Genomic DNA, 26,122 nt, shown 5'->3' with positions numbered 1-26,122 from the left:
CATAATATAGAAAAAAAACTGCAGTTCAAATGTTTGGGATCAGTAAGATTTTTAATGTTTTTTAAAGTTTCTTATGCTCATCAAGGCTGTACCTATTTGTTAAGAAACAAACAAAAAAAACGAATTTTGTAAAATATTATTGCAATTTAAAATAACAGTTTTCTATTTTTTTATATACTTTAAAATATAATTTATTCCTGTGAAGCAAAGTTGAATTTTCAGCATCATTACTCCAGTCTTCAGTGTTACATGGACCTTCAGAAATCATTTTAATATGCTGATTTAAAATCAATGTTGGAAAAAAAAAATAGAAATAGTTTTTAGTGTAATAGTAAAAAAAAAAAACTAGAATAGAATATTCTACATGTGAGTCTCTCAACATGTGACACTGAAGAGTGGCAAAATGGTTGATGAAAATTCAGTGGTGCGTCACAGAAATAAATTATATTTTAATGTATATTAAAATAGGAAATCAATATTAGAAATTGCAATAATATTTCACAACATTACTGTCTTTTTCTGTATTTTTGATCAAATAAATACAGCCTTGATGAGCATTAAAGTCTCCATTTAAAAACATTAAAAACCTTACTGAATACTGATCAAAAACTTTTCAACGGCAGTGTATATGTATGTGTGTATATATATTACTACACACACACACACACACGCACATATTACATATACATAGAAATAAAGAACAATACTGCTTTTTTGTTCCCACAGTGGAGGACTCAGTAACCTGCTGTACATGTGCAGTTTACCCGACGATGTTCAGCCCACCGGGGTCGAACCTCGACGAGTTCTGCTCCGGATCTACGGGGCCATTCTACAGGTGTGCCACCCTGACCATATTATATGTTAAGTAGACCAAATATGCTGTTGCAAAAGCTGATAAGCTGATAAGAGTCTATATCTTGGGCAAGATGTTTATTGCCCAGTGCTGTCGATTCCCTGATGTCATATAACTATGTAATCATGCTGTGCATGTTTGCTCCTATACATCTGTCTCTCTGTGTTCACACACAGGGAGTGGATTCTCTTGTTTTGGAAAGTGTGATGTTTGCCATTTTAGCAGAGAGAGAGTTGGGCCCACATCTCTATGGCATTTTCCCAGAAGGTCGTCTAGAGCAGTACTTGCCTGTGAGTCTTAATCCAAAATCCCAGATTCTATATGCATGTTTTAAAAATAAACCTTTAAACACAGCTATACTTGAATTATGCAGTCAAGCTTCAGAGACATTTGCATGCCTTAAACGTAGATAAAATATTTATCATTCCACATATTTCTGTATGCATAATCTAAGAGAGATAATCAGATCTTTTTTCTCTTCCACAGAGTAATCGCTTGCGTACGGAGCAGTTGGGGTTCCCAGAGATCTCAGCTGAAATAGCCAGTAAAATGGCACGATTCCATGGGATGCAGATGCCATTCAACAAGGAACCCAAATGGCTGTTTGGAACCATTGACCGGTAAAAGTCTCACACTGTCTTCTGACTGCAGTCCAACGGTTATAGAAACAATCACTACCTGTGTATTTTTTTTTTTTAAATACATGATTCTATCCCAGAATATGCAGATTAGTATTCATACCTGAAAACTGTGTAACTGTCAAAACATTAGCTTCTATTAAGTTGTAGCAACACTGGCTGAACCAATGAGTTTGGCTGTTTGGGAATAGCTGTTTTAAACAGACATACTGTATTTTGTTGCAACTGTACAGAAATCACAAGCTTTAATTACTCTGTTTACCTCAAGAATAACAGAATGTGCCTCAGATAATGGAATTGAGCTAGTGTATGACATGGACCTTAATATGTTTTTGTAATTATATTTAAATTATGCAGATGGTGGTTTAACATGTGTGCTGTGTATATTTCTATTGGCATAAGTGTTAAAATGACTGTTTATTCTTCTGAACAGGTATATGGAACAAGTTAAAATAATACAATTTGTGCGTGAAGCTCACATCAAGAAATTTACCAAGCTAATGAAGTATGATCTTCCTGCAGAACTGGAGAATCTGAGGTGAGAAAGATGGCACGTAAATTAAAAAAGCTGAAAGGATGAATGGAAAGCGTGTTGTGATACTTGAACTTCCAGATAACAGCAAATGGTCAAGGTATAAGTGTATGTACACACTACTGTTCCAAAGTTTGGGGTTGGTAAGATTTTTTGTTGTTGTTATTTTTTCTTATGTTTATTTTAGTGTCTTATGTTAAGCAAGGCTACACGTATTTGATCAAAAATACAGTAAAACAGTAATATTGTGAAAATACAATTTAAAATTACTGTTTTCTATTTGAATATATTGTAAAATGTAATTTATTCCTGTGATGCAAAGCTGAATTTTCAGCAGCCATTATCTAGTCTTTAGTGTCACATATTTCTTTGTCATCTTATCATTCTAATATGCTGATGTGGTGCTCACAATCAGTAACATTTATCGTTATCAATGTTAATAATGGTTGTCTTGCTTAATATTTTCAGGATTCTTTGATGAATAGAAAGTTCCAAAGAATAGCATTACTTTTGTAACATTATAAATGTCTTTACTGTAACTTTTGTTCAATTGAATGCATTTTTGCTGAATACAAGTATTAATTAGGCTACTTTCAAAAGAAATAAAATCTTACTGACCCCAAAACTGTTGAACAGTAGTGTTAAGTGTGTTTGTATGCTAACACCCTTAGCCCAGTTCCAGGCATCACTGATTAGGCGCACTTACAGGAAGCTGCATTCTGTGCATACTCAGCTTGCTTGGTCAATCACACACACACACACACGTGATTGTGTAACTTTTCTCTAAACGAAATGCTTGTCTACCGCTCTGTGTGTGTTCCTGTCTTTTTCTGCACTTTTTGTTCAATGGGCTTTTAAACAATAAAAATTATCATTTTAAAAGCCGGTTTATAAGAGCAATATGATAAAGTAGCACTTAATCATGTGCCGTCTCTGTCTGTCAGGTCACTGCTGGCAGCTACTCCCTCTCCAGTTGTGTTCTGCCATAATGACGTACAGGAAGGTAAGAGATATCACTTTCACATTCGTACACGCATACCAGAGTCCTGCCAGCTGCCTAATCTGGTGAGCTGATACGGGTCTGTCAGTCACTGTTGTGTTGTACCATTATGAAACATATCTGCCCTTTCATCTATAAAATCATACTTTGTTCTTCAGGCAATATCCTCATGTTAGATGGCCGAGAGAATTCATCTGACAAACTAATGCTTATTGATTTTGAATACAGCAGCTATAACTACAGGTAAAACTAACCTATATAATTGTCATTGTATAGTTTATAATAAATGCAGCTCTGAAGAACTATTCTTTTGGTCTGCTCTGAGTGCAGAGGCTTTGATTTTGGGAATCATTTCTGTGAATGGATATATGACTACACATATGATCAGTGGCCCTTCTACAAGGCAAAGGTGGAGAATTACCCCAACAGACAACAGCAGGTGAGTCACAACCTGCTCTTCCACACACTACAGCCTATCATTAATATTACACAAGATGAGACAAGATAAAATAAAATAACAACTTAAAAAAAGAACAATTTATAAATGGTCAACTGAAAAATAACATTTCAGTTTATTTGGATATTGTGTTGTACAAATCCAAATAACTTTACAAATAAAACATCACAGGACAGAAAGTAAAATTGAGGACATAAAATGATTATGAATTAAAGCAGTATTCTCAAGAAAACCCTATTCAAACACAAAATCTTTCACGTTGAAGTGAAATTATTTAAAATTCACTATGTTCACTAAATCCATCTTTAAAATTTGAGTTTAATGTTATCAAATATATTAAGGAATAAACGATGGTGATACAAAAATGTGAATAAAAACCTGAAACCTTAGAATCATTATAATATGCCAGATTAATAGTATTATTATTATTTTTCGAATGCTATTTTTGTTCTTATGTAGATGCAATACAGCATCATAAATTATATTTGACATTAATCTGTGCTTGGTATTTCTCTTACAAATTGATGACTAATGATTTGTCATAGTTGAAAGATCATTTGTGTTGGACATAATGTACATGTAGTTTGGTGAAGCTGTCATCTAGTGGAAAGTTTTGGAACTGACGTGACATAAAAAGTGTGTCAAAGGTTGACACTATAACTTATAGAGGTCAGCACAGCAGCATACAATGTTAATATTTAACAGCATTCGAAATTGTGTCATGGGGCAGGGGACAATATCAGTCCCTTTTAAATATCAAAACAAAATAGATATTCTTATAGATATCATTTTGAACCTGTTTGCGGTTTGTTTTTCAGTTACGTTTTATCAGACACTATCTGTCAGAAAAGGGGGGCATTGCACCTGTTGACCAAGCCAGGATAGAAGAGGACATGATCATTGAGGCCAACCGGTATGAATCGTATTTACTATCAGACTTTTATTGACATAAAATGGGAAAAGCGTCACTGTGTACCATTTGATGTATTTTCACCTTTACCTAGTAACCTTGTTATCTGTTTGTCTCAAAAATCACATGCACACAAACAGGTTTGCCCTTGCGTCTCATTTCCTCTGGGGTTTGTGGTCTATTATTCAAGCCAAGATCTCTAAAATCGAGTTTGGATATATGGTAAACAAAAAAAAAAAAAAACACAACACACACAAACTAATTATAACCCTTACAAACATTTTTTCTAATCATTCCATGATGATTTGTAGGACTGTCATTGTATTAAAATTGTTACTTATTAATTACTTTATAATTAACTGTTGAGTAACTGCATGTCAGTGGTGGCCAATACAGCACCTAAAATCTAAATATTCATTTATACATTCATATAAAGTTTGTAGTACATGTCCATGTTATTTGTGAATTATCCATAAACGAATGAGTAATACTCAATTCTGAGAGCTCAAACAGCATCATAGTCATGTGTACAGTAAACAGAAGTATGTATACAGAACAACCCCCCCCCTCTGTTCATCACTGATCTGAAGACATGTGAAACAGAAAAGCTATATCACCTCATTTCTGTCTCTATCTCTTTTGTTTTTCCCCAGGACTATGCACAGCACAGGTTTGACACATACTTCAAACAGAAGAAGCTCTTTTCCTAAATTGTGACATACAGCATATGCTTCAGGATATCATTTTGCATTGCCTGTTGTTTAGGTATTGATTTTTAAAAAAATAAATAAATAAATAAAACTTCAAGAAAGGGCACAGTACAAAACAATTAAGACTGCTATAGAACGGTTCATCCTGGGGAACATTAATTTTAAATAATGAATAGTCCAAAGATAACCTGCCTTAAAGTCACATTTTGTAGGGCTTTATTATAGTTGTTCTTATTCCTTCCAAAAAATTAGAAGGTAAAAAGTTACAAATTATCTGCAAATGGGGGGGATAGAATTTTGTGACTGAAACCTTGATACAATTCACGTACTGTTCGTACCTCTTCATTGTACAAGGCGAACTGTAAAATTCATTTTGTCAGTTTATTTATAATAATGTAACTGCATTTTTTGGAATATTGAAACTTGTGTGTGGTCAACATTATCTATTAATTCTATCAAGAATCAATCCGTCCATCATAATTACTGTGTAAACCACAGGGTCCAGTGATATCTCTTCATTTTTGTGTCCTAGTTTTAAATACTATATTTGTTTGTACTTTCATCTGAAAACAAAAGCAGCGTTGTAGCTTGTTTAATTTTCCTCCCCAGTGTTTTAAAACATTGCGAAATTATTGCATCCTTCCTATATTTACATACTGTGAAATACATTGCACGTCTTTTTTAAACTCAGGAGTCAATTAATTCGTTTCAGAATGGCACATTAACTACTCTTTCTTTCTGATTTTGATGCCATTTAACTTTCAATTGGAAAAATTATTAATAATAGGAAATGTCTTGAGCTATGTTTTCTGTGTTTTACTTGGGATTTGACCAGTCTTTGCTCAGCCATATTGATATGTAGCAATAATTATTGTCCACAGCCATCTTGTATACATTTGTACATGGGTTTAAATATAGTCTGAACTGCACATAAAGGAAATACCACCTCAAGAACAGAAGTTTAATTACTAAACTGACAAATGCCTTTGTCCCCTTTCTAAACACAAAGTTCTTTTAAGTAACTGCTGATAATACAAATGAAGGATAGTAGCATTATACTGTGAATTAGTGGGATCATCATCTTAAGAATCATGGTACATTGTTGGAATATTATTGGGAGAATCTGAATGGTCAAATTGATGCTCTTGTATTTGTCCCCGTCTATAAACAAATGTATCTGTATCATTTTCACAATGCTTTCTTTCCCGTATGTTGTAGCAAGTTCAGGGACAAAAGAAATATTGAGGGACCATGAACATTTTAAGCTAGGCTACTTTAACATGCTCCCAATATCATTGTTGATATTGAATCTGATTCTTAATATTGAGTTGAGAAGCAATTGCACTGTTAGAACCAATGTTAACTTCTATAATTGCTTTGGCTAATTCAAGTTATACTGTAGACTTGTCTCTGGTATGTTTCCTTTTGTTCCTTTGCCATGCAGGTATCCATTAATTTTGCTCATTAAAAAAAAATCATGCTGACATTGGTGTGAATGTTGTATTTGAATATTTAGGAGTAACTTGAAGGTTAAAGATCTGAGTTGTTAGCATAAAGGTTTCGAATTCCATTCCAAGCAGCGGTGACCTACAGAGATGTAGACATTGTTTTGAGTTTGATCATTTCGGTCATATCATATTTTAACAATACATTTTGTGTAAGATAATGCACTATTCAAAACACTACTACTGTACCAGTTCAAAAATTAAGAATGTTTTAAACAGATCCATATAAAGTATATTAATCGAGCATCATCAGTTCCCAACATGGTTCAAGTGTTGTGTAATTCAGTAGACTGAACAGAAGGGACCACCATATTTTGTTTCCTGCTCCAGCGATTCCCTAAAATAGCTCTACTGCGATTGCTCTGGCACACAGGCGCCATATTGAGCCTTGAAAACAACCATGCATGATCTACCAAAAAAAAAAAAAGGCTGGATTTATCCTCCATCCACCATGGAATGACATGGCCTTGGCTGGGATTGTGAGTCGCATTCAAATTGCAGTGGAAGAAGCATACAAAACCTTTTAAGTCGTACAAGTATTAAGAGTATTCTACCTAAATGGGAACATGGCTAATCTATGGCAGGTTTTAGTGGTTGCATTAATGTACTTTTGCACATGACTGACAAGAAGTTTAGAACAGATACGGAGATGTTTGAGCTTCAAAAGTAGTTTGAACTGGATTCAGTTCAGACAGGCAGATTCTGGTGCTGTACAAGAGGAGTCTGATAACCTACAGTCAGACGTCTGGAGAACAAATCAAGAGTACAGGACCTATCGACACCAGAGCAAAGGACCAATGGTAATGGTGCAAACCAGCACATGTGTTCCTGAAGACCTCCTTGTGGAACACCTACGGGTGAGCACCTACCTGCATGCTTCCGGGTTCACCAATCGCCTACTGATTGCCCTCTCTCAGGCCTTAACGGAGCACACCTGCTTGGGCTATCTGCAGCTGGCTGAGGAACTCTGCAGTGAGGAGCTCCAAGAGACTGTGCTAACCTATCTGAGCAAGTATCTACTGGAGCGTTCACACCTGAGCAAGGGCTTGGATCCACAGCTTCTCAGATTAAGGTCAAATGGAACTCCACACTTATGCTGCTTGAGGAAGGAGAACTTGACCTCAAGGAATGACCCGGAAACAGATGCTGCAAGAAAGCTTTTCAGGCTGGAGGAAGACAGGGATGATGGGAAATGGAGTTCTCTCACAGATCTGCCGTTTTGTGCAGATAAGTGTTGCTTCACCACAGCGGTTCTCTATAATTACCTCTATCTCATAGGGGGTTATAGACACTGTGTAAAGAAGGGTTATGAGTTCAAGATGGCTTCCTACCACTACAACCCTTTTACCAATCATTGGGTATCGACAGCTCCTCTGATTAAGGTATGAACATTAGGATAGACGTCAATATCTTTGCAATGAAAGTACACTCACCTACTCTTAAGGTTTCAAGCTGGTCATTAGCTGGTCCAAGTTCGTTTAAATAGGTGCCCAGCTGAATTACAAGCAGGTGGGTACCTAACTGCGCTGCAAGACCATCTTGGTCAAGCTGGTTGGGTCTAGTAGACCTTTGACCAGTAACAAACCAGTTCTTCATGTTCCAACCTGATGACCTATAATAGTATAACCTGGAAAATATTGTCCTTTAAAGGGATAGTTCACCCAAAAGTGAAAATTCTGTCATTAATTACTCACCCTCATTTTGTTCCAAACCCGTAAGACCTTCGTTCATCTTCAGAACACAAATTAAGATATTTTTGATGAATTCCAAGAGCTCTCTGACCCTCCCATAGACAGCAAGGATCCTAATACGATCAAGGTCCAGAAACATAGTAAGGACATTGTTAAAATAATCCATGTGACAAAAATAACGACTTTATTCAACAATTTGTCTCCTCCGCGTCACCCTGGTGGCATTTCGGAGAGTATCTCATACGTAAACAACGTATGCAATTTATGTATGCAGATACGTTAGACGAATTGTTGAATAAAGTCATTATTTTTGTTTTCTTTGCGCACAAAGTATTCTCTTAGCTTCGTAAAACTACGGTTGAACCCCTGATGTCACGTGAATTATTTTAACGATGGCCTTACTACGTTTCTGGACCTTGATCATGTTAGGATCCTTGCTGTCTATGCAGGGTCAGAGAGCTCTTGGAATTCATCAAAAATATCTTAATTTGTTTTCCGAAGATGAACGAAGGTCTTACGGATTTGGAACGAGGGTGAGTAATTAATGACTGAATTTTCATTTTTGGGTGAACAATCCCTTTAAGGTCTCATTCCCAAAACCCACATTTCCCAACTGATAGGTATCAGATATGCAAGAATAAAGTCAAAGTTCAAATGTGATTGTCCATGATCCCTCTCAGCACAGGCGTCACTTCAATGCAGCTGTGTGTGAAGGGAGAATCTTTGCTGTGGGTGTCTGGTATCTGGATTCCCTTGTGACTCCTGACTCCAGTACAGGCATCTACACCGCTGTAGAGGGGTAAGATCCATGGAAAGACACCTGGGAATTTGTTTCCTCTCTCCCTCTGACAGACTTCCAGTTCAGCCTGTCCCTTTCCCATGATTCCCCACTCACAACCAGCCTGGGACACTGCCTCTATGTACTGGGGAACATCCAGAGAACTGGAGAGAAACTGGTGCTGCGTTACGATACTAGACAAGGTACAATTTGGTGTGATGTAGCCTAGTGATTAAAGATCTGAGGGGGTAACCGAAAGGTTGTAGGTTCAGACAACATTCAGGGTTGATCCATGAGCTGTTGCCCTTGAGTTCCTTGCTCAAGATTGCTGGTTGCTCAAGGTTGATGTATGAACTAACAGTGTTGTGACATACATTCAAGTGAAACTTCCAGCAGACAACAAGTCATATGCATGGATAAATCATTTACAAGATCAATAAGATGCATTTAGAAAATATATAGGGTGAATTTCCATTTCATGCTGACTTTAACCTGTCCTCTTTGCCACAATTCTCTCTCTTCCTCTCAAGACTGCTGGTTTGAACTGCTCCCCACACTAACCCGCTCCAGTGCAGACCTCCCCATCTTGCACTTCCTGGGTGCTGCCAATAGTCAGTTGGTTGTAATTGGTGGGAACAATTCTGAAACCATGGTGACATCTTTCTGTGCGGACTCTCAGAAGTGGGGCCGTATCAGAGCAATAGAGAAGACCTCTTTAATTGGCCAGGGCACTGTTCTGCATAATGAGGTCTACATGTCAGGGATGAAGGACAATACTGTAGTTAAACTGAACCTGCATTCATTGCCCCTCTGTCCTCTTCCTTCACTTCCTGTCACCACCTGCTACGAGAGCCTTTCCCACCTCTACTGATAAATAAATGTATCAACTTGTATAAAGTAAAGCATTTTGTGAGAACCTGTTATTGTAATAATTAAAGTTTAGACAGTACACTTTAATTGTACTTGTACTTTAATTGTAGTGGTGCTTGTTAAGATGCAACCATTACCTTTGTACATACTTTAAGTTTAAGTTTTTCAGACATTTAAACTTGTGTAATTTTTGCACATAACTCTTTCAGAACTATCTATGCTTTGGACACAAATGATTCCCCAAATCTTGAAGCCTGTTGAGGAGAGGTGTGTCATTACTTTTCTAAGTAATCAGAATTATTTCACTTGATAATGTGAAATGTGAGAGGGGAAAATCCCATAAATTTACATTGAAGGAAAAACCAAGCCATATCTACAGCCCACAAAAGTATAGAAACTTTGAGGTGGGATCCTTTAACCTGAAATCAGTAAGCAACCACCTAAAACCAATCAGAACACATTAGCAAACACATTACAACACCCTGGCATTATGGCAGCAGGTTTTGGACAAGTAAGCACCGCTCACATTTTCTCAACAAAATGTACAAATCCAAATCTCTGCTATCGTCCATCAAGTTCCTTATTATGCAATATTAAAAAATGTGTCTTTAAGATGCCTGACCTATTACATAACACACTCACAAGCCTTATTTCAAAGATGTTTTACAAAGACACATCCCTACATTTACATAAAGTCTCTCAGTCTCATACAACAATCATCAGAATGTTCTGGCATGCAGCCTTGGGATATTGCCAGCTGCACTGTTAAGATTTGAGCCTGCGTTTGATCATACAGTTTGTTCTGACTGTACAGCCACCAGTTTAACTCTGCCCTAAGAGTATCTAGTTACACATACACAGAACGAGAGCGAGCATTTATGAGGGCCACTATGTAACAGGTAGCTTAGAAGAAGAAAGCAACCACTCAGAAAACAGGCAACTCGCAAAAAAAAGGAAAACAGAGAGGGAGGGAGAGGAGAAAGTTTGAGTAGAAGAGGAGATAACTAGTCACTGTGCTATAGAGTACATGAGGAGTTGAGTGAAAGGCACAAGAGTGAAGAACAGTCTGCTTCCATAAAGGACATTCCAGCCCTACTGAAAGAAAATTGTATCTTATTATCCATTGAGTTTCATCTGACTTGAAGTGTTGCAGGTAATGTAAATTCATTATATTTCTTATTAAAATCCTTTTGAGGCATTTTGAATTTTTCTGTTTGATAATCTTTCATGATTAAGCTAAATTGAGTTCTGTGTAGTTGCATCAGAGTCTGTCTTGTCTATTTTGTCTCTGTAAAATTGTACATCTTACATTTTTCATCAAAGTACTTCCAAGTATCAATTATTATTTTGGTGATCACAAATATTTTCTTCGTAGTAAATATTTAAGTACTGTTAAAGTTTTACTAAAGTACAATTTTTAAATATGCTTTTCAATGTCATTTTTTTATTGCACCACATACTTGTGTTTGAAATTGACATATTGTTTATATTTATACTATTATACAGTATGATCCACAAAATTTACCATACAGCAATATCTGTGTCCAATTTAATATAAAAAGTGTATTTTTAGCAACTTGCATATACTATTTAAAAAAAAATCTCCTCATCTACGCAGTCCTGCGTCAGATATCACGTGTGTTTTGGAACTGAAACTTCATCACATAAGAGCCCAGCCCTCTCAGATGTCCTACTACGTTATTTCTGACTCTTCAACTTTGCCCCACTTCTTCTGGCTGCAGTCATATGACATGGAAAAAGAAACATAAGCTTGACAGTGTCATGGCATAACTGAACTCTGTGACTTCAGAGGAATACATGTCCTATATCGGTCCCTATATAGGGGGATGCAAAATGCAAAAATGCATTTTTGTCATTTATCAGAATCTTATAACCTAGAAGAGACTTCAAGAATCTTGTTAAAGCATATTCTCTTTGGAGCAATTTGAGGTGAAATGGCACAGTGGTGATTGATCTTAATAATTCTCCAATTCATACATTTCATGGGATATTTCCAGCTGCAGATCTGGGTCTTTGATCATACAGTGTGTAAATTTCCTCTGCCAGGTTTCAACCTCAAGCCTTCCATAAGGACATAAATTCTCTTATTATAATTTAAGCAGTTTAAGACATTCATTTATTTACTTATTAGTTTAGCTGATGCTTGTATCTACATTGACTTACAATACACTGATCACAGAAACATTCAGGTTAAGTATCACAAATAGCACAATGGTGATAATCCATCACGTAGCGTAACCTTTCACTTACTAGCCCAAATCTTTCCACCAGACTACACCAACTAAGCTGAAAATGGCATGTAAACACAGCATAAACTGAGATTTAGCTAAAGATACTCTATTGTGACCTCATTTATTGTGATCTCAATCCTCAGGCTGTGCTTTAAGCCTGTATAATGGCAGAGGCTCATCAGGCAGTGGCATTTCAGTTCACCGTCACACCTGATGGCATTGACCTACAGTTGAGCCGCGAGGTTCTCAAACACATCTACCTATCTGGAGTGACATCATGGAAGAAACGTGCCATCCGCTTCAAGGTGAATCTATCTATCTATCTATCTATTTATCTAATGAAAATAATATTTTATTTCATTTTGAACAGAATGGCGTTCTCACAGGTGTGTACCCCGCCAGTCCCTCCAGCTGGTTAATTGTAGTTATTGCAATAATGAGCACCATGTATGCCAGGATCGACCCCTCTATGGGCATGATTGACAGGATCAAGACATCTCTACCTGTGAGGTAACTTACGAACGCATTCATGGAAACTTTATGTATGGATATGATGGTTACATATAAACACAGATACATAAATCTAAGCCAGTGTCATGCATGATTAAAGCAGCTTTGAAACAAATAGTCCTAAAGAACAACATGCATAGATGGCCGTGTAGAATCTATTTTTGTAATAATTTGTATTTTAATATATAAAACTTTTAAATATTTTTTTTCCCATGTAGTGAGTTTATGACCGTTCAGACTCAGACGGTGTTGAGTGCCATCCTGTTTGCCACAGGCCTGTGGTTATCATTCATCTTTCTGCTGCGGTACATCCTGAAAGCTCTCCTGTCCTATCACGGCTGGATCTTTGAGTCACATGGCAAAATGAGCTTCTCTACTAAAGTCTGGCTGGTGCGTCTCCCATGAAATAAAACATATGTATAGTGCTGTTTAAAAAGTGGCTAGTTTTATGATTTATTCTGTCTGTTTTAGAGTTTTGTAAAGCTGTTGTCCGGTCGGCGACCATTGCTCTACAGCTTCCAGGCATCTCTGCCCCATCTGCCAGTACCGAGCATTGATGACACAATCAACAGGGTAAAATATCATCAGCTGTCATGAATATATAATGCTATCAAGAGTGCTGGTTACATTATACCCATTAATCTAAAGATAAAAATTCATGTTAATTTTATTATTTATTTATTTATACTGCATTGTGGGATTAAAAGCACTAGAAATTAAAAGCAATCACCATCAATTTTTTTTCCCTTTCATTTTGGGAGCATTACACTGCACTCTATCGGCTGTTTTCCTTTATATTATTTATTTTCTTTACTGTTTTAGTATCTTGAATCAGTTCGACCTCTTCTGGATGATGAGCAATATAAACAGATGGAGATTGTTGCTAATGACTTCAAAAAGGATCCTGCACCCAAACTCCAAAAACACCTCAAACTCAAATCCTGGTGGGCCACAAATTATGTAAGTAAACAAAGCCAGAGATCTTCTACATGAGTGGACTATAAACCCTTGGAAACCCTTTTATAATTGCTGGTGTGTGTTAACAGGTGAGTGATTGGTGGGAGGAGTACATTTACCTGAGAGGACGGGACCCCATCATGGTCAACAGCAACTTCTACACAATGGTGAGCAGACATCTTCATGTAGCATATCTATTAGAGTGTAACAATAATCCTGTTAGGCAATTAGTCTTTAACCTATCAGACCTTGATATGACCATGAAATGAATGCAGTTTTCATACATGTGTTGATATACTTCCTACTGAAACAGGAAGTTGGGGAGGATATATAAAAAAATATTTTTATTTTTAAATAGTCAGAAATGTTTTATTTAAATCAAGGCCATGAAGCACAGACACAGGGGGTTTTATGGTTAGATTGACATTTATGGATTCAAATTTGTATTATAGGTAAAAATAACGGTATATTTTGAATTGTTATAAGTCTGATTAAAGTTAATTTTGTCGATTTTAAGTAGTATACTAGCATAAAATGGAATAAAAGCCACTGAAGTCCACTTTTGTTCTCTGAATTCATTTTGAAAGTTAAAAACCTGACAGGTGACAAAACAATACATAGTGACTCTAACAGGTACTTAAACTTAAATTTCAAGTATAAAAAATAATCAATCAACTCGAAATGATTTCATAGCGAAATTCATAGGAAATACAGAGTTCTGGCATGGAACTCTAGATGGCGCATTCTGATAGGTCTAACTCAATCTGACCTAATGACATCATTATCACATGGCACAGCTGATTGGTTCTCTCCTGTATCAGCAGCCAATGAGCTCGCTGCTCAACATTCAAATATATGACTAGTGCTTGCCGTAGCTGTTGCAGCTTGCTTCAGAAACCCTCCACCTTCCCCAGCTCCACCTGTATAGATCTGCTACGAGGTGATTCATGTATGCTATATGGGGGTTATTTCATGTATGTTATATTTGCAGCAGCAATATTTCTTACATTCTCACAGCAGCATGTTGTGGATGTATTGGCAGTAGCAAGTCTCGGTACTTGATCTGCTGCAGCTACAGCGTAACAGATCTATTCCGCCAAGACCAAATACATTAACAATGTCATGTACATTACCATGCCAATCCCTCCAAGAGTTGTCATGACAGAACTAAACTTAAAACAGATCCAATGGCGCCACCAGCTGACTGACTATAGAAAAAGCAGTTGACCTCATAAACATTTAAGATGTTTAATCTTTTTTAATAGCTATTGTTTTTTAATATGCTTCTTTATTAAAACTGTCTGTATCCATTTCTCTTTTTCCATCTGCCAGGATTTGCTCTATGTGATCCCTACACACAGACAGGCTTCACGAGCAGCAAACATAGTCCATGCCATGCTGCAGTATCGGCGTAAGCTGGAGCGAGGAGAACTTACCCCGGTACTGACACAGAAACACAAAAGCGTTTTTCCATCCACAAAATTGAATTACCATGAAAAATATAAATATAGAAAAATTTCCTATCATGCCCTCTGTTCTCTCTTTGTCAGCTGAGAGCTCTTGGGATTGTCCCCATGTGCTCTTTTCAGTACGAGAGGATGTTCAACACCACCCGTATTCCTGGCATTGAGACTGGTAATGACATTTTTCATATATTTTCAGCTTTATATACTACTTGACAATAGGCTTACAGTTTCATGGCTTTTTATTTCAAACCATGACATGCTGGTTTCTCACACTGATTTGTTCATGCTCAGATTTCGTGCAGCATCTGAAGGACAGGAAGCACTTGGTTGTGTACCATCGAGGCCGTTTCTTTAAGGTGTGGCTGTACTATGGTGGTCGCCACCTTTGGCCCTCAGAGCTTGAGTTGCAGTTTCAACGTATCCTGGATGACAAGTCTGAACCTCAACCTGGAGAGATCAAGCTCCCCTCACTGACTGCCGGGAACAGGTGAAGATGAGCTCACAATAGTCCTGCAACTGTGTACTAGAATGGGGTCCAAAATGGGGTCCAGGAGGCTTCAAGAGGGTGTTCAAACAGTTTGAACAGTACGACTTTCTTCTGTGGAACCCATAAGAAGATATTTTGAAGAATGTTGGAAACCAAACCATTTTAGTTGCCATTGACTTCCAATATATGGACAAAAAATACAATGGAATCAATGGAAAATTCTTCAAAATCTTGCTTTGTGTTCCACAAAATAAAGAAATGCATGTTTGGAACAAAATGAGTGTGAATAAATGCTGAATGAAATCTTCACATCCAGGGTTCCCTGGGCCAGGGCCCGTCTGAAGTACTTCAATGAGGGGGTCAACCGGGCGTCTCTGGAGGCCATTGAAACAGCTGCATTTTTTATGACTCTGGATGATGAAGCACATGGATACGATCCAGAGAACATACGGTCCCTAGACCTCTACGCCAAATCTCTACTACATGGAAAGTGTTATGACAGGTAAGAACCAGTATTTCAGTATTATTTATAAATTTTTTATTTATAACATTTTTAATTTTAATGTCCTAGTAATTATGTGCTTTTGTTATTTTTATTAGTTTTTGTTATTTTTAATATTTATATTTAGTTTTAGTTTATTTTCCCTTTAAGATTTAGTCATTTTAGCTCTTTAGGCACAAGTATTTCATCTAATATTTATATTTTATTTTATTTCAGCTTTATTTCAGTTAATGAAAATGTTTATCAATTGTTTTGTTCTCAGTTAATGATAACAACGCTGCAAGTAGCACTTTTAAGTCTCATTAACAGATAATTATTTTTGTTGACCATGACCAGTTGCACATCTACACACTGAAACACAATACTCTCGCCTGTCAGGTGGTTTGATAAATCCTTCACTTTGATTGTCTACAAGAATGGTAAAACTGGCATCAACACTGAGCATTCATGGGCTGACTCCCCAATCATAGGACATATGTGGGAGGTAAACAATGAATAATAATAACTGTAAATATGCATAATGTAATTAATGCTGTAAGAATTAACAAACATTTTAACTTTCTGTTAAGTATGTTTTAGCCACAGACTGTTTCCACCTTGGATATACGGCGGAGGGACATTGCAAAGGAGATATCAACAAAAGCCTGGCACCCCCTACCAGACTACAGTGGGACATCCCAAAAGCAGTATGAATGAACCCTTACATCTTAGTGTTTGACATGGGTTTACATAAAAAAATAGAACATTCTAATTGGGTGTTTTATGTACATTGACAACTGCAAGATCATTTCTACATTGATAACTGATTAAAGTTCCTTATGTTTCTCAGTGCCAGGAGATTATTGAAGGTTCTTACATGATTGCAAAGGGAATTGCTGACGATGTGGATTTCCACGACTGCTTGTTTAATGAGTTTGGGAAGGGCCTGATAAAGAAATGCAGAACAAGTCCTGATGCTTTTATCCAGCTGGCACTGCAACTAGCTCATTACAGGGTACAAGCCACACATATTTACAGTACATATAATCCCTCTGCAAAAATGTCTGTATATTGTGAACAAACCGTTCAATGAAGGATGTTTGTTGGAGCAGGACAAGGGTGAATTCTGTCTGACTTACGAATCATCCATGACGCGCATGTTCCGCGAAGGCCGGACGGAAACCGTGCGCTCATGCACCTGTGAGTCCACTGCTTTTGTAAAAGCAATGGAGGATGAAAGTACCACGGTGAGAGCAATATATACACACCCAACCCAGGAGTCATAGCAGCACTATTTTAAAAGTTGGTAACTGAAAACTTTTGTTTTTGCAATTAGCATAATGCTGCATCGACAATAAAAGATTTCAGTATTTTTCAAGACCACTGTTTAAATATCCAGTGGAACATCAGCACTTAAGCAACAGTATAAGCTTTGAAAATGTGTATTCATTTTAAACTTTTTTGAAAATTATATTAACTTGTCTGACTTTTGCTTGTTTACCAGAATGAGCAAAGGTTAGCGCTCTTCAAGAAAGCTGCAGATAAACATCAGAACATGTACCGTCTGGCCATGACTGGAGCTGGGATCGACCGCCATCTCTTCTGCCTCTACATTGTGTCCAAAGTAATGGGTATTGACTCACCCTTCCTCAAACAGGTGTGTACAAGTCTGTCTTGAGTATAAAACGTGACATACCTGTTTAATTTTGCTTAAGTCTCAAAGACATCTTGTTTTGATAGGTTTTGTCAGAGCCCTGGCGCCTCTCCACCAGTCAGACCCCTCAACAGCAGCTCAATCTCATCGACACTCAGAAGTTTCCCAAATATGTGGGAGCAGGAGGCGGCTTTGGGCCTGTGAGTCTCACTCACTCCCCCTACAGTACACAACGTGTCATTGCAACAAGTTTAGTAAATAATAAACCTGATATTTGAACATTGTTGATTCAAAACTCTGTATATACAGGTTGCTGATGACGGTTATGGTGTTTCTTACATCATTGTCGGCGAGAATCTCATTACATTCCACATTTCCAGCAAGTTCTCCAGCCCTGAAACGGTAGGCGAATTTCAAACATTTTTCTTAAGTGCCACTTTGTGAATACATGATTCTGACAAGTAAAATTAAGGCTATACATTATCCAGATATAGAGCCTTGTTATTTTCACACCAAGAACAATCATTATATTAGCGTACACACCAACGGATGATAAATTTCTGTTTACGTAATCAACGCGCGCGCTTGATTTATGTTCTGTGAACCTAGCAGCGCGCGCTTTAAAATAGTAAGATTTTAATTGGCTGTCCATGTTTTTATCGTTTATCAAATTGATAAATAAACGCTCTAAAAGCTATTCCAACGATATCGTTCCACTGAGTCGTTTGTGGTGTGGTCTGTTGAGTTAGAGCGTTTTAAAACTTTATTGCCGAACACCGTTCCTTATCGCTCGGTTTGATAATTTATCATTTGAGATTTTTTTTTCTTTTTTTTTTTTAAGATCTCACCTTTTGAACACTTAAGTATAATTTCTTCTTTTAATTTTTTTTTATTATTACAGTTATATTGTATTGATAATGGAAGCGAAATATCAAACATACATTCATCATTTGAGCTTGCTTATTTGGTCATTTGAGGATTTTGATTTTATGGAGAAAAAAAAAAAACTTTAATAATTCTTGGTAATAACCGAACATTCACGTGTTGACCAAACTGGAGAACAAATAACTATCGAGTTTATGCAAATGTTTACACAAAAAAGAAAATTCAGTCATCATTTATTCAACCTCAAATCTTCCAAAACTCATGACTTCTGCTTAAAAGAACAAAAAAGAAAAAAAAAAAGGGGGAATTGTTAAAGAAAATTCTGGATTAAATGTTAATCCTTTAAAACCATTATTATGAATGATGATTTAGTATATTACACTTCTGAATCTGTTCCTTATCTTAGACTGTCTTTTTCCTTTCTGTCCTCAGGACTCGTTCCGTTTTGGGCAGAACATCAGACAGGCCATGCTGGACATAAGAGCTCTATTCAACCCAAAAGAAAAGAAGATGTGACTCCTAAAAACAGGAAGCTGCAACTTCAAAACCGACCCAAACTGAAAGCACCAGTTTAAAGATAATAATCACTAAACACCACAAATAGCAACCAGTAGGTTATGTTAGTAGTATTAAATAAACTTGTAAATATATTGTAGTTATTTATAGCAAAAAAATGCTTATGAATCAGTGCACTAGATATTTTAGAGCAAAAGGGGAAAAGAAAGTGTAAACATACTGTATTTAATTGTAAATATATTAGCATGTAGTCTTTGGCAAATGACTGTAAATATTCCATTTGTGCATATTTACTTCTAAAATGTTGAATTTACTGTGCACTTAATTAAACTGAAAAACTGTACACAAAAAAATCTGGATCTTAACATCCCTCACGCACAATAATATACACATTTTTTCAAGAATTAAAAAAAAAAAAGAACTGAGATTTATTGGAGGGGTTTCAAGGCATATATATAATGATTAGCAAATACGAGAAAGTATGACCTTTGTACAGAATATAAAAACAGCTCTACCACAGAACAGAACTAATGATGTTCATGTGAAACCGTGAATATCATACAATATAAACTGCATCTCCAATGTTTAGCACATTCTTTGAGAAACATCAGCACCACCACTAAAGGCAGAAGTGCATTTCCCAAAATACGAGGGCTTGATTTATTAGAGAGGTATTACCTTGGATTCCTTCAGTCCAACATTTCCACCGAACAGTGAGGGAGGGTTATTTTATCCGACATACGAGGGATAATACTAAAGTAAAAAAGCAATCCTTTCCCGACTCTTCCTCGTCACTGCAGCTTCATTAACTATTGTTTCGAGACAAAGATTACGATGTGAACTACCACATGGGCTGTGCATACTAAGAGGAAAGGCTAAAACACACCATGGCTAAGTATGAAACCACAGGTGATGTGCGAGCAGAAGAAATCTGGAAGTAATCAACAGTATTAGAGAAGAATCATACTATTAATTATTCGTTCTACTTGGAAGCTGCCTCACAATCAGGTGCATGTTCAGTTAATGTAACAGAAAACTATAGACATAAAAAGGCAATCGAATTTTCTTTGTTAAATGTTCTTCTGCTTTATAACCGTGTCCATGTAGAGGAATCTGCCCGAAGGCCAAGGTGGGCAGACGTTTTATATATCATTATGCTGATATATTTCAGGTGAGGGCAGAGTGCGCTAGCCATTCGGGCCGCTCAGGGGTCACGGGGTCAGGTTTAAGACGTGGCTCCCGGGGTGGTGTTGACATTCTGTGTGGCCACTTGCGGTGCGACTTCGATAATGCGGGGTTTGTCGATGATGCGTGCCGTACGGTTGCCTTTCTCTACGATGCCGATGATCCACGCCTGGTGACCCTCGCCGTACTTGGGAGATTTGATCTCGGCGCAAAAGCGGGCCGCTTGCTCACGTGGAAGACAGATCAGCAAACCCCCTACAGAACATTACAAGGGAAAAGAGCAAAAGAAACATGTTTAAGATTCAGACTGCTGTTTTCTGCAAAGATAAAGTGAATGTAATAACGGCTTATTAAGAACACCTTAACACAGGGATAAAATGCATGTACAGTGGGATCCAAATGTCTTGAGAACACATTGAAAACATTCTTCCCTATTTTAACTTAAACATAATAAAACTAGAGGTAGTTAAAAGAAAAGCCATAGCATGAAGAAAAAAAGAATCCTAAAAGTTTCCACATTATGGTAATAAGAAATGTTTCTTGAGCAGCAAATCAGCATATTAGAATGATCGACACTGAAGACTGGAGTAATGATGCTGAAAATTCAGCATTGCATCACAGAAATAAATTACATTTTAAAATATATTCAAATAGAAAATAATTATTTTAAATTGCAATAATATTTCACAATATTTACAGTGTATTTTTGATTAAATAAATGCAGCCTTTTGAAGCATAAAAGACTTATTTTATGCTTCCTACCAACACCAAACTTTTGAATGGTACTGTATATATTATAAATACAAGTTTTGTTCTACAATAATTTTTTTAATATTATTTCTTAGTTGATTAGATTAAATTTTTGTTTTTCATATATAAAATGCACGTGTTTTTTTAATCAATTAGAAATTAAATAATATTAGATTTTTTTTCATTTATTATTATTTCCTTATACAAAAAAATTCATTTAAAATAAATAAAAACCATTTTTAAAAATAATTAGATTAAATTTTTGTTTTTCATATATAAAATGCACGTGTTTTTTTAATCAATTAGAAATTAAATAATATTAGATTTTTTTTTCATTTATTATTATTTCCTTATACAGTTTTCATCATGTATAAAATGTGGAAAATTCATTTAAAATAAATAAAAACCATTTTTAAAAAGAATAGACCTTTTTTCACATTAATTGTGTAATTGATTTGTTATTTGTTATTTTTGCACACAAAGTGCACAAGTTTTTTTTATTCAATTAGAAATTAAAATGATAGTTTATTTTTAACGTATTATTTCATTATACAGTTATCATGTATAAAATGTAAAATGTGAAAAGAAATAGAATATTTTCCTTTTTCTAAATTGTTTTATAAATTGATTTGATTTTTTTAATTGCTTATTATTTTTGTTTGTCATATATAAAATGCATAAGATTTTTATTAAACTAGAATTCCACAAAGTGCACAAGTTTTTTTTATTCAATTAGAAATTAAAATGATAGTTTATTTTTAACGTATTATTTCATTATACAGTTATCATGTATAAAATGTAAAATGTGAAAAGAAATAGAATATTTTCCTTTTTCTAAATTGTTTTATAAATTGATTTCATTTTTTTAAATGCATAAGATTTTTATTAAACTAGAATTCCATTTGTTATTATTTATTGTTATGTCATTATTCCGTTTTCATCATGGTGTATAAAATTCATTACATAAATAAATAGCAATTTTAAAGGAGCGACATAGGTCGGATCTTATACCTGAGGTCTCTGGGCAGGTGCCGTGCATAAGGCCAAACATGTTCCCGCAAGCTTTGCTGACGGCTGCCATCTTGGCGAGAACCGGCAAGTTGTGAATAACGAAGGACACCTCTGTACGCTGCTGCCGGGCCAGATTCTGAGCGTGACCCAGGATCCCAAACCCTGTGATGTCAGTTGCTGCGTGTGCATTGAATGTGTGCATCAGCCCGGCCGCTGCACAGAGAGACACAGATAAAGGTCAAACATTTGCTGGAGCCTGTTATTTATGAGCCGCACATACGTGCATCACATACTGACCTGTTCTGTTGAGTCGAGCCATGTTCAGCATGGCCTCCTGATAAGCCAGTTCAACATCCTCCTGAGTGACGACCAACTTTATCTTATTCCATTTCTCTGGCTGAGACCGAAAAAAAGATGGCAAGAGTTAAAACACTTTCCAAACTATAATATGAAACTACAAATGTCCAAAACACTCACAATGTCCAGCCACTGGTGCACTGCGACCGCCACTTGTGTTCCTAGAGGTTTGGTAAGAACCAGCACGTCCCCTGGTACTGCATTATCTGGCCTATAAACACACGCTCAAAGTTAGAGGAATGGACAGACATATTGGTTGCTTATGAGGAAACAACTGACTAGAGTACATAAAATGACTTACATAATGAACTCATTAGGTTGGCACACTGTTGTGGCCACGCCTCCCAGGACTAGCCAAGGATTGATAACAGTCTGGCCTCCTGTAACAGAGGTTCCCGCCTCCTCAGATGCATCCTTAAACCCCTGGATGACCAGAGGCATGACCTTATCACGCTCCTATAAAACACACACACACACACACAAACACACACACACACACACACACACACACACACACACACATAATACCATTTCTGTTTTGGATGTCTATGTAATTACTTTCTGAAAAATGTAACATTTTTAACCCTGTAAAGCCTGACAAAATTGTATTTATTTATTTTTTAATAGAACAGCTTATTGAACCTTTGGACAAAATATGCAAACTAATGTTTTTGTTGTTTTATTGTTTTTAAAGTATCATATTTGATATATCAGGCTTTATGGCTCATACAGTATGATATAGTAAGAATACGGAGATCATGCTTGAGGAAAAAAAAAGTTCAATTTTATTCAAAGGCCCAAAGTGAGCAGAAACATGCAATTAGGTGCAGTCGCTAATAATTGATATGGCCAAAAAGTAAAGCTTGTAATGTAAATCAATAATAGTATTACAGACTACTTACAAAAAAATTATATAAATGTCAGTTGCTGCTCTATATTATATTTAAGTGCTTAGTTTTATAATCAAAGCTCTTTAGTTTTTATTGTGAGCAGGACAAACATCTGGTATCCTGCAGTGCAATACAATGATGATTGAGAGATGAAAAAAATTAACATTTCTCAAAATCCTTATGAATCATATTTGATACCCACATTTTAACATGATTTTTCTCAAAAGTTCATTTTCACAGCAAAATGACATATGAACTATATACAACCTGAAGGTGGATGTTTTACAATTATACTACAAGACCTTTTACATGCTAAAAAGTATAAACTATTATTCAGATGGGGAAAAAACGCATATAGTAGATTGTGTACATGTTTTTCAAAGTTTTGATCACGTTGATAAATGGGTCTTAGAAATGGGCTTTAATTATTGTATGCATTTAAAAGGTTTAAGGGCTAGTTCACCCAAAAACTCTCATTTACTCACAGGTGAAATGAAGACAGCTTGTATTTTTAGGTGACCTTTGTTTGTACATTTATAAGCCAGTTTCACATCTCATTAGCACATAAGGATTTTTCCTCTGTCTCACCTTCTCTGTGAGTTTGTTGCTGACGCCAAGAAGCATCAGCATGTTATCGCACTCCGTTACTCCCATGGCATACAGATCACTCAGCACATTGGCACAAGCAATTCTCCCCTAGAAACCAAGAGAATTCATAGAGAGAAATTTTCAATTTATGATGCATTTGATCTATTATGGCATTCTAAAGTGAGTACTTACCATCATATATGGGTCGTCCACTATGGGGTAGATATAGTCTGTGGTCTGCACAAGTGACAAGCCTCCGTGTCTCAACGGAATCACACAGGTGTCCATACCAATGCCTGTTTAAAAAAAAAAAACAGTTTTGCATTTAAAAATCTTAAAAACTTTCATTTCCAGTTGTGAGTGTGTGTATAGTTATGTACCTAATCTGGGCATTACAGCCCCGAGGAACTGCTCATCTTCCTGATAATGGTTTTCCTGCAGGGACTCTAGAAGTTTCTGGAGCACATCTTGAGGGACTTTGCAGCCCATTCCCTTGAGCTCTGTGAAGCGTGTTAGTCTGAAGTTCTTGTCGAGTTCATAACTCTCCGGGTTAAAAGATTCCCGCACCGACATGTTTAAAAAACGTCACTGACACACGTAACGGCCAACACACCACCTTCAGACTATGGTAATGACAATCTGAAGAAGAAATAAACAAACATTAAAGTGTGTAAAGCAGGGGTGCCCAAACTCGGTCCTGGAGGGCCGGTGTCCTGCGTTGGAGCTAAACTCTGCAGGACACCGGCCCTCCAGGACCGAGGTTGGGCACCCCTGGTGTAAACGGATACAAAATGAGGACATTAAGTGTGACCGACCGTGCAAACAACATGAAACAAGTCATAATAATAAATATAGCATAAATACTCTACTGTTTCACCCCAAACTTGAATCAAAATAATGCAAAAGAATGCATGTTTTGTACAAATGTCTTTGCACTGATGCTCAGAGGTGATCCTCCCCTTTAAATACATCAGCTCTGTTCAAAGCTCTTGCTGAGCTGAATTCACTGTCCAGCCTGCTTTGTTTACATGGCCACATGTTTCTGTTTAACTGTCCTGCTCATTACTGCATATAGAACAAAACACCCAAACATGCGTATATAACGCATTCTGCTCTTTATTTAGACTTTATTTCCTGGGATAATTAATGTGTTGCTTAAAAAATAGATTATGTAATTCATTTCTATGAGCAAATAAGTGGGTTTTGGGTTCTTGGAGCTTGCATTATACTGATGTGGCGCGCGCTCTCTGTCCACGACAGATTCTTCTTAGTGATTCGGTTCGTTTGAAGAGTTCGCTTAAGTGACTCGTTTTGAGCCATTATCGCAAATGTTTTGATTGAGCACAACAAATATATTAGATGTATAATGGCGATTCAGAAACTAGCTAATACAGTAAAGAGAGCAAAAATACCTCTAGTGCCATTTAGAACATTAGCATAAAAAAGACAAAAAAATCTAATTCGTTTGTTGTATTGTTTTTCTTTTTCATCCATTTTTGTTATGCTGGATTACCAATATATTGTTTTAAGCGAAAAATAAGGGCGTGCCTTTATAGAGTTGCATTTACAAATGCAAAGATTTAAAAAAAAATCAACAATATCACTTACAGTTGAATCAAATACAATTGCTTGCAAAGAGGTTTGAACGAGTCATTACAAAGAATCGTGTCAAATGAACGATTCCCTCGAGAATCACTAAAGACCGCTGCACGCGCCGATCTGCTCGATTACATTTCATCGCATCTAATATACAATATAACTTATACATGTTAAGAAGAAAACGTTTATAGAGTAAAATGAATCAAATGAATATGAGAAGCAAGCCAGACGAAGTGTTTATAAAAATGTCGGCGGTGGCAAAAATTAACCCTTAAAGCGCCAGCGCCATGATTGCAGTGTGCACAACAGAGCAACAATAGAAAATTACAATTATTTGGTGCACTTTACACAAATTCCACTGATTATGTCTTCTACTGGAATAATTAAGATAGCTCTCCTCACAAGTAATGCACTGTGGCACAGTTATATTCGTGTCCCATTTCCCCTTTAATTGTGCTATTCAGTTTGTGCTTACCGGTTTCGCTCGATACAAGAGACGCGACGCTCCCGCAATGCACCGCGCGCAGAAAGGGCACCTGGAAAATGTGCCTGAATAGACGGACACTGAATAACAATACCCTTTTTCTTGA

The 26,122-nt window shown here is 36.5% G+C and overlaps 3 protein-coding genes and 1 pseudogene across 6 annotated transcripts in view; 3 read left to right on the top strand and 1 right to left on the bottom strand.

Moving 5' to 3' along the window:
- LOC107686538 (choline/ethanolamine kinase-like) overlaps nt 1–5,759 on the top strand; it is a 6,617-nt gene extending 858 nt beyond the window's left edge. Inside the window, exons 2-11 of the mRNA XM_016483576.1 lie at nt 727–835; nt 1,030–1,143; nt 1,340–1,473; nt 1,925–2,029; nt 2,968–3,026; nt 3,182–3,266; nt 3,354–3,462; nt 4,299–4,393; nt 4,531–4,612; nt 5,044–5,759. Coding sequence (XP_016339062.1) covers nt 727–835; nt 1,030–1,143; nt 1,340–1,473; nt 1,925–2,029; nt 2,968–3,026; nt 3,182–3,266; nt 3,354–3,462; nt 4,299–4,393; nt 4,531–4,612; nt 5,044–5,100 — 949 coding nt within the window. The 3' untranslated portion in view covers nt 5,101–5,759. The remainder of the gene's footprint in view (nt 1–726; nt 836–1,029; nt 1,144–1,339; nt 1,474–1,924; nt 2,030–2,967; nt 3,027–3,181; nt 3,267–3,353; nt 3,463–4,298; nt 4,394–4,530; nt 4,613–5,043) is intronic.
- Nucleotides 5,760–7,402: 1,643 nt separating this feature from the next.
- On the top strand, nt 7,403–9,945 carry LOC107686584 (kelch-like protein 42; annotated as a pseudogene).
- Nucleotides 9,946–10,765: 820 nt separating this feature from the next.
- Nucleotides 10,766–19,570, top strand: LOC107686536 (carnitine O-palmitoyltransferase 1, liver isoform-like). Its single transcript, XM_016483571.1, has 19 exons — nt 10,766–11,097; nt 12,340–12,501; nt 12,567–12,706; nt 12,925–13,096; nt 13,178–13,279; nt 13,529–13,666; nt 13,753–13,830; nt 14,996–15,103; nt 15,214–15,298; nt 15,421–15,616; nt 15,933–16,118; nt 16,497–16,602; nt 16,688–16,804; nt 16,948–17,112; nt 17,210–17,344; nt 17,602–17,754; nt 17,838–17,951; nt 18,061–18,153; nt 19,069–19,570. Exons 2-19 carry the CDS (start codon nt 12,361–12,363, stop codon nt 19,150–19,152), a joined length of 2,313 nt encoding a protein of 770 aa, XP_016339057.1. The 5' UTR covers nt 10,766–11,097; nt 12,340–12,360; the 3' UTR covers nt 19,153–19,570.
- An 85-nt stretch (nt 19,571–19,655) lies between these two features.
- LOC107686537 (selenide, water dikinase 1) lies at nt 19,656–26,122 on the bottom strand. Of its 4 annotated transcripts, none has more exons than XM_016483572.1 (9): nt 26,008–26,122; nt 24,314–24,572; nt 24,126–24,229; nt 23,934–24,041; nt 22,757–22,911; nt 22,576–22,666; nt 22,396–22,495; nt 22,099–22,311; nt 19,656–20,592 (listed from the first exon to the last, which is right to left on the bottom strand). In XM_016483572.1, the coding sequence occupies exons 2-9, from the start codon at nt 24,504–24,506 to the stop codon at nt 20,378–20,380; spliced, it is 1,179 nt and encodes a 392-aa protein (XP_016339058.1). In that variant the 5' UTR covers nt 24,507–24,572; nt 26,008–26,122; the 3' UTR covers nt 19,656–20,377. The 4 variants fall into 4 exon arrangements, with proteins under 4 accessions (XP_016339058.1, XP_016339059.1, XP_016339061.1 ...); XM_016483573.1 differs by lacking the exon at nt 26,008–26,122 and adding an exon at nt 25,861–25,983; XM_016483575.1 differs by lacking the exon at nt 26,008–26,122 and adding an exon at nt 25,542–25,558.

This window comes from Sinocyclocheilus anshuiensis, unplaced genomic scaffold (genome assembly GCF_001515605.1).
Source record: "Sinocyclocheilus anshuiensis isolate Anshui unplaced genomic scaffold, SAMN03320099.WGS_v1.1 scaffold733, whole genome shotgun sequence".
NCBI classification, from domain to species: domain Eukaryota; kingdom Metazoa; phylum Chordata; class Actinopteri; order Cypriniformes; family Cyprinidae; genus Sinocyclocheilus; species Sinocyclocheilus anshuiensis.
This window is presented reverse-complemented; position numbering and strand designations above follow the sequence as displayed.

What these genes read in the sequence shown, in the direction of transcription:
- LOC107686536 (XM_016483571.1), top strand. Translation starts at nt 12,361, where the DNA reads ATGGCAGAGGCTCATCAGGCAGTGGCATTTCAGTTCACCGTCACACCT. An exon ending in ACTCACCCTTCCTCAAACAG is followed by an intron (nt 17,755 to 17,837) that starts GTGTGTACAAGT and finishes TTGTTTTGATAG; the next exon opens with GTTTTGTCAGAGCCCTGGCG. An exon ending in AGTTCTCCAGCCCTGAAACG is followed by an intron (nt 18,154 to 19,068) that starts GTAGGCGAATTT and finishes TTCTGTCCTCAG; the next exon opens with GACTCGTTCCGTTTTGGGCA.
- LOC107686537 (XM_016483572.1), bottom strand. Translation starts at nt 24,506, where the DNA reads ATGTCGGTGCGGGAATCTTTTAACCCGGAGAGTTATGAACTCGACAAG. An exon ending in TGGACGACCCATATATGATG is followed by an intron (nt 24,042 to 24,125) that starts GTAAGTACTCAC and finishes CTTGGTTTCTAG; the next exon opens with GGGAGAATTGCTTGTGCCAA. An exon ending in GCAACAAACTCACAGAGAAG is followed by an intron (nt 22,912 to 23,933) that starts GTGAGACAGAGG and finishes TGTGTTTTATAG; the next exon opens with GAGCGTGATAAGGTCATGCC.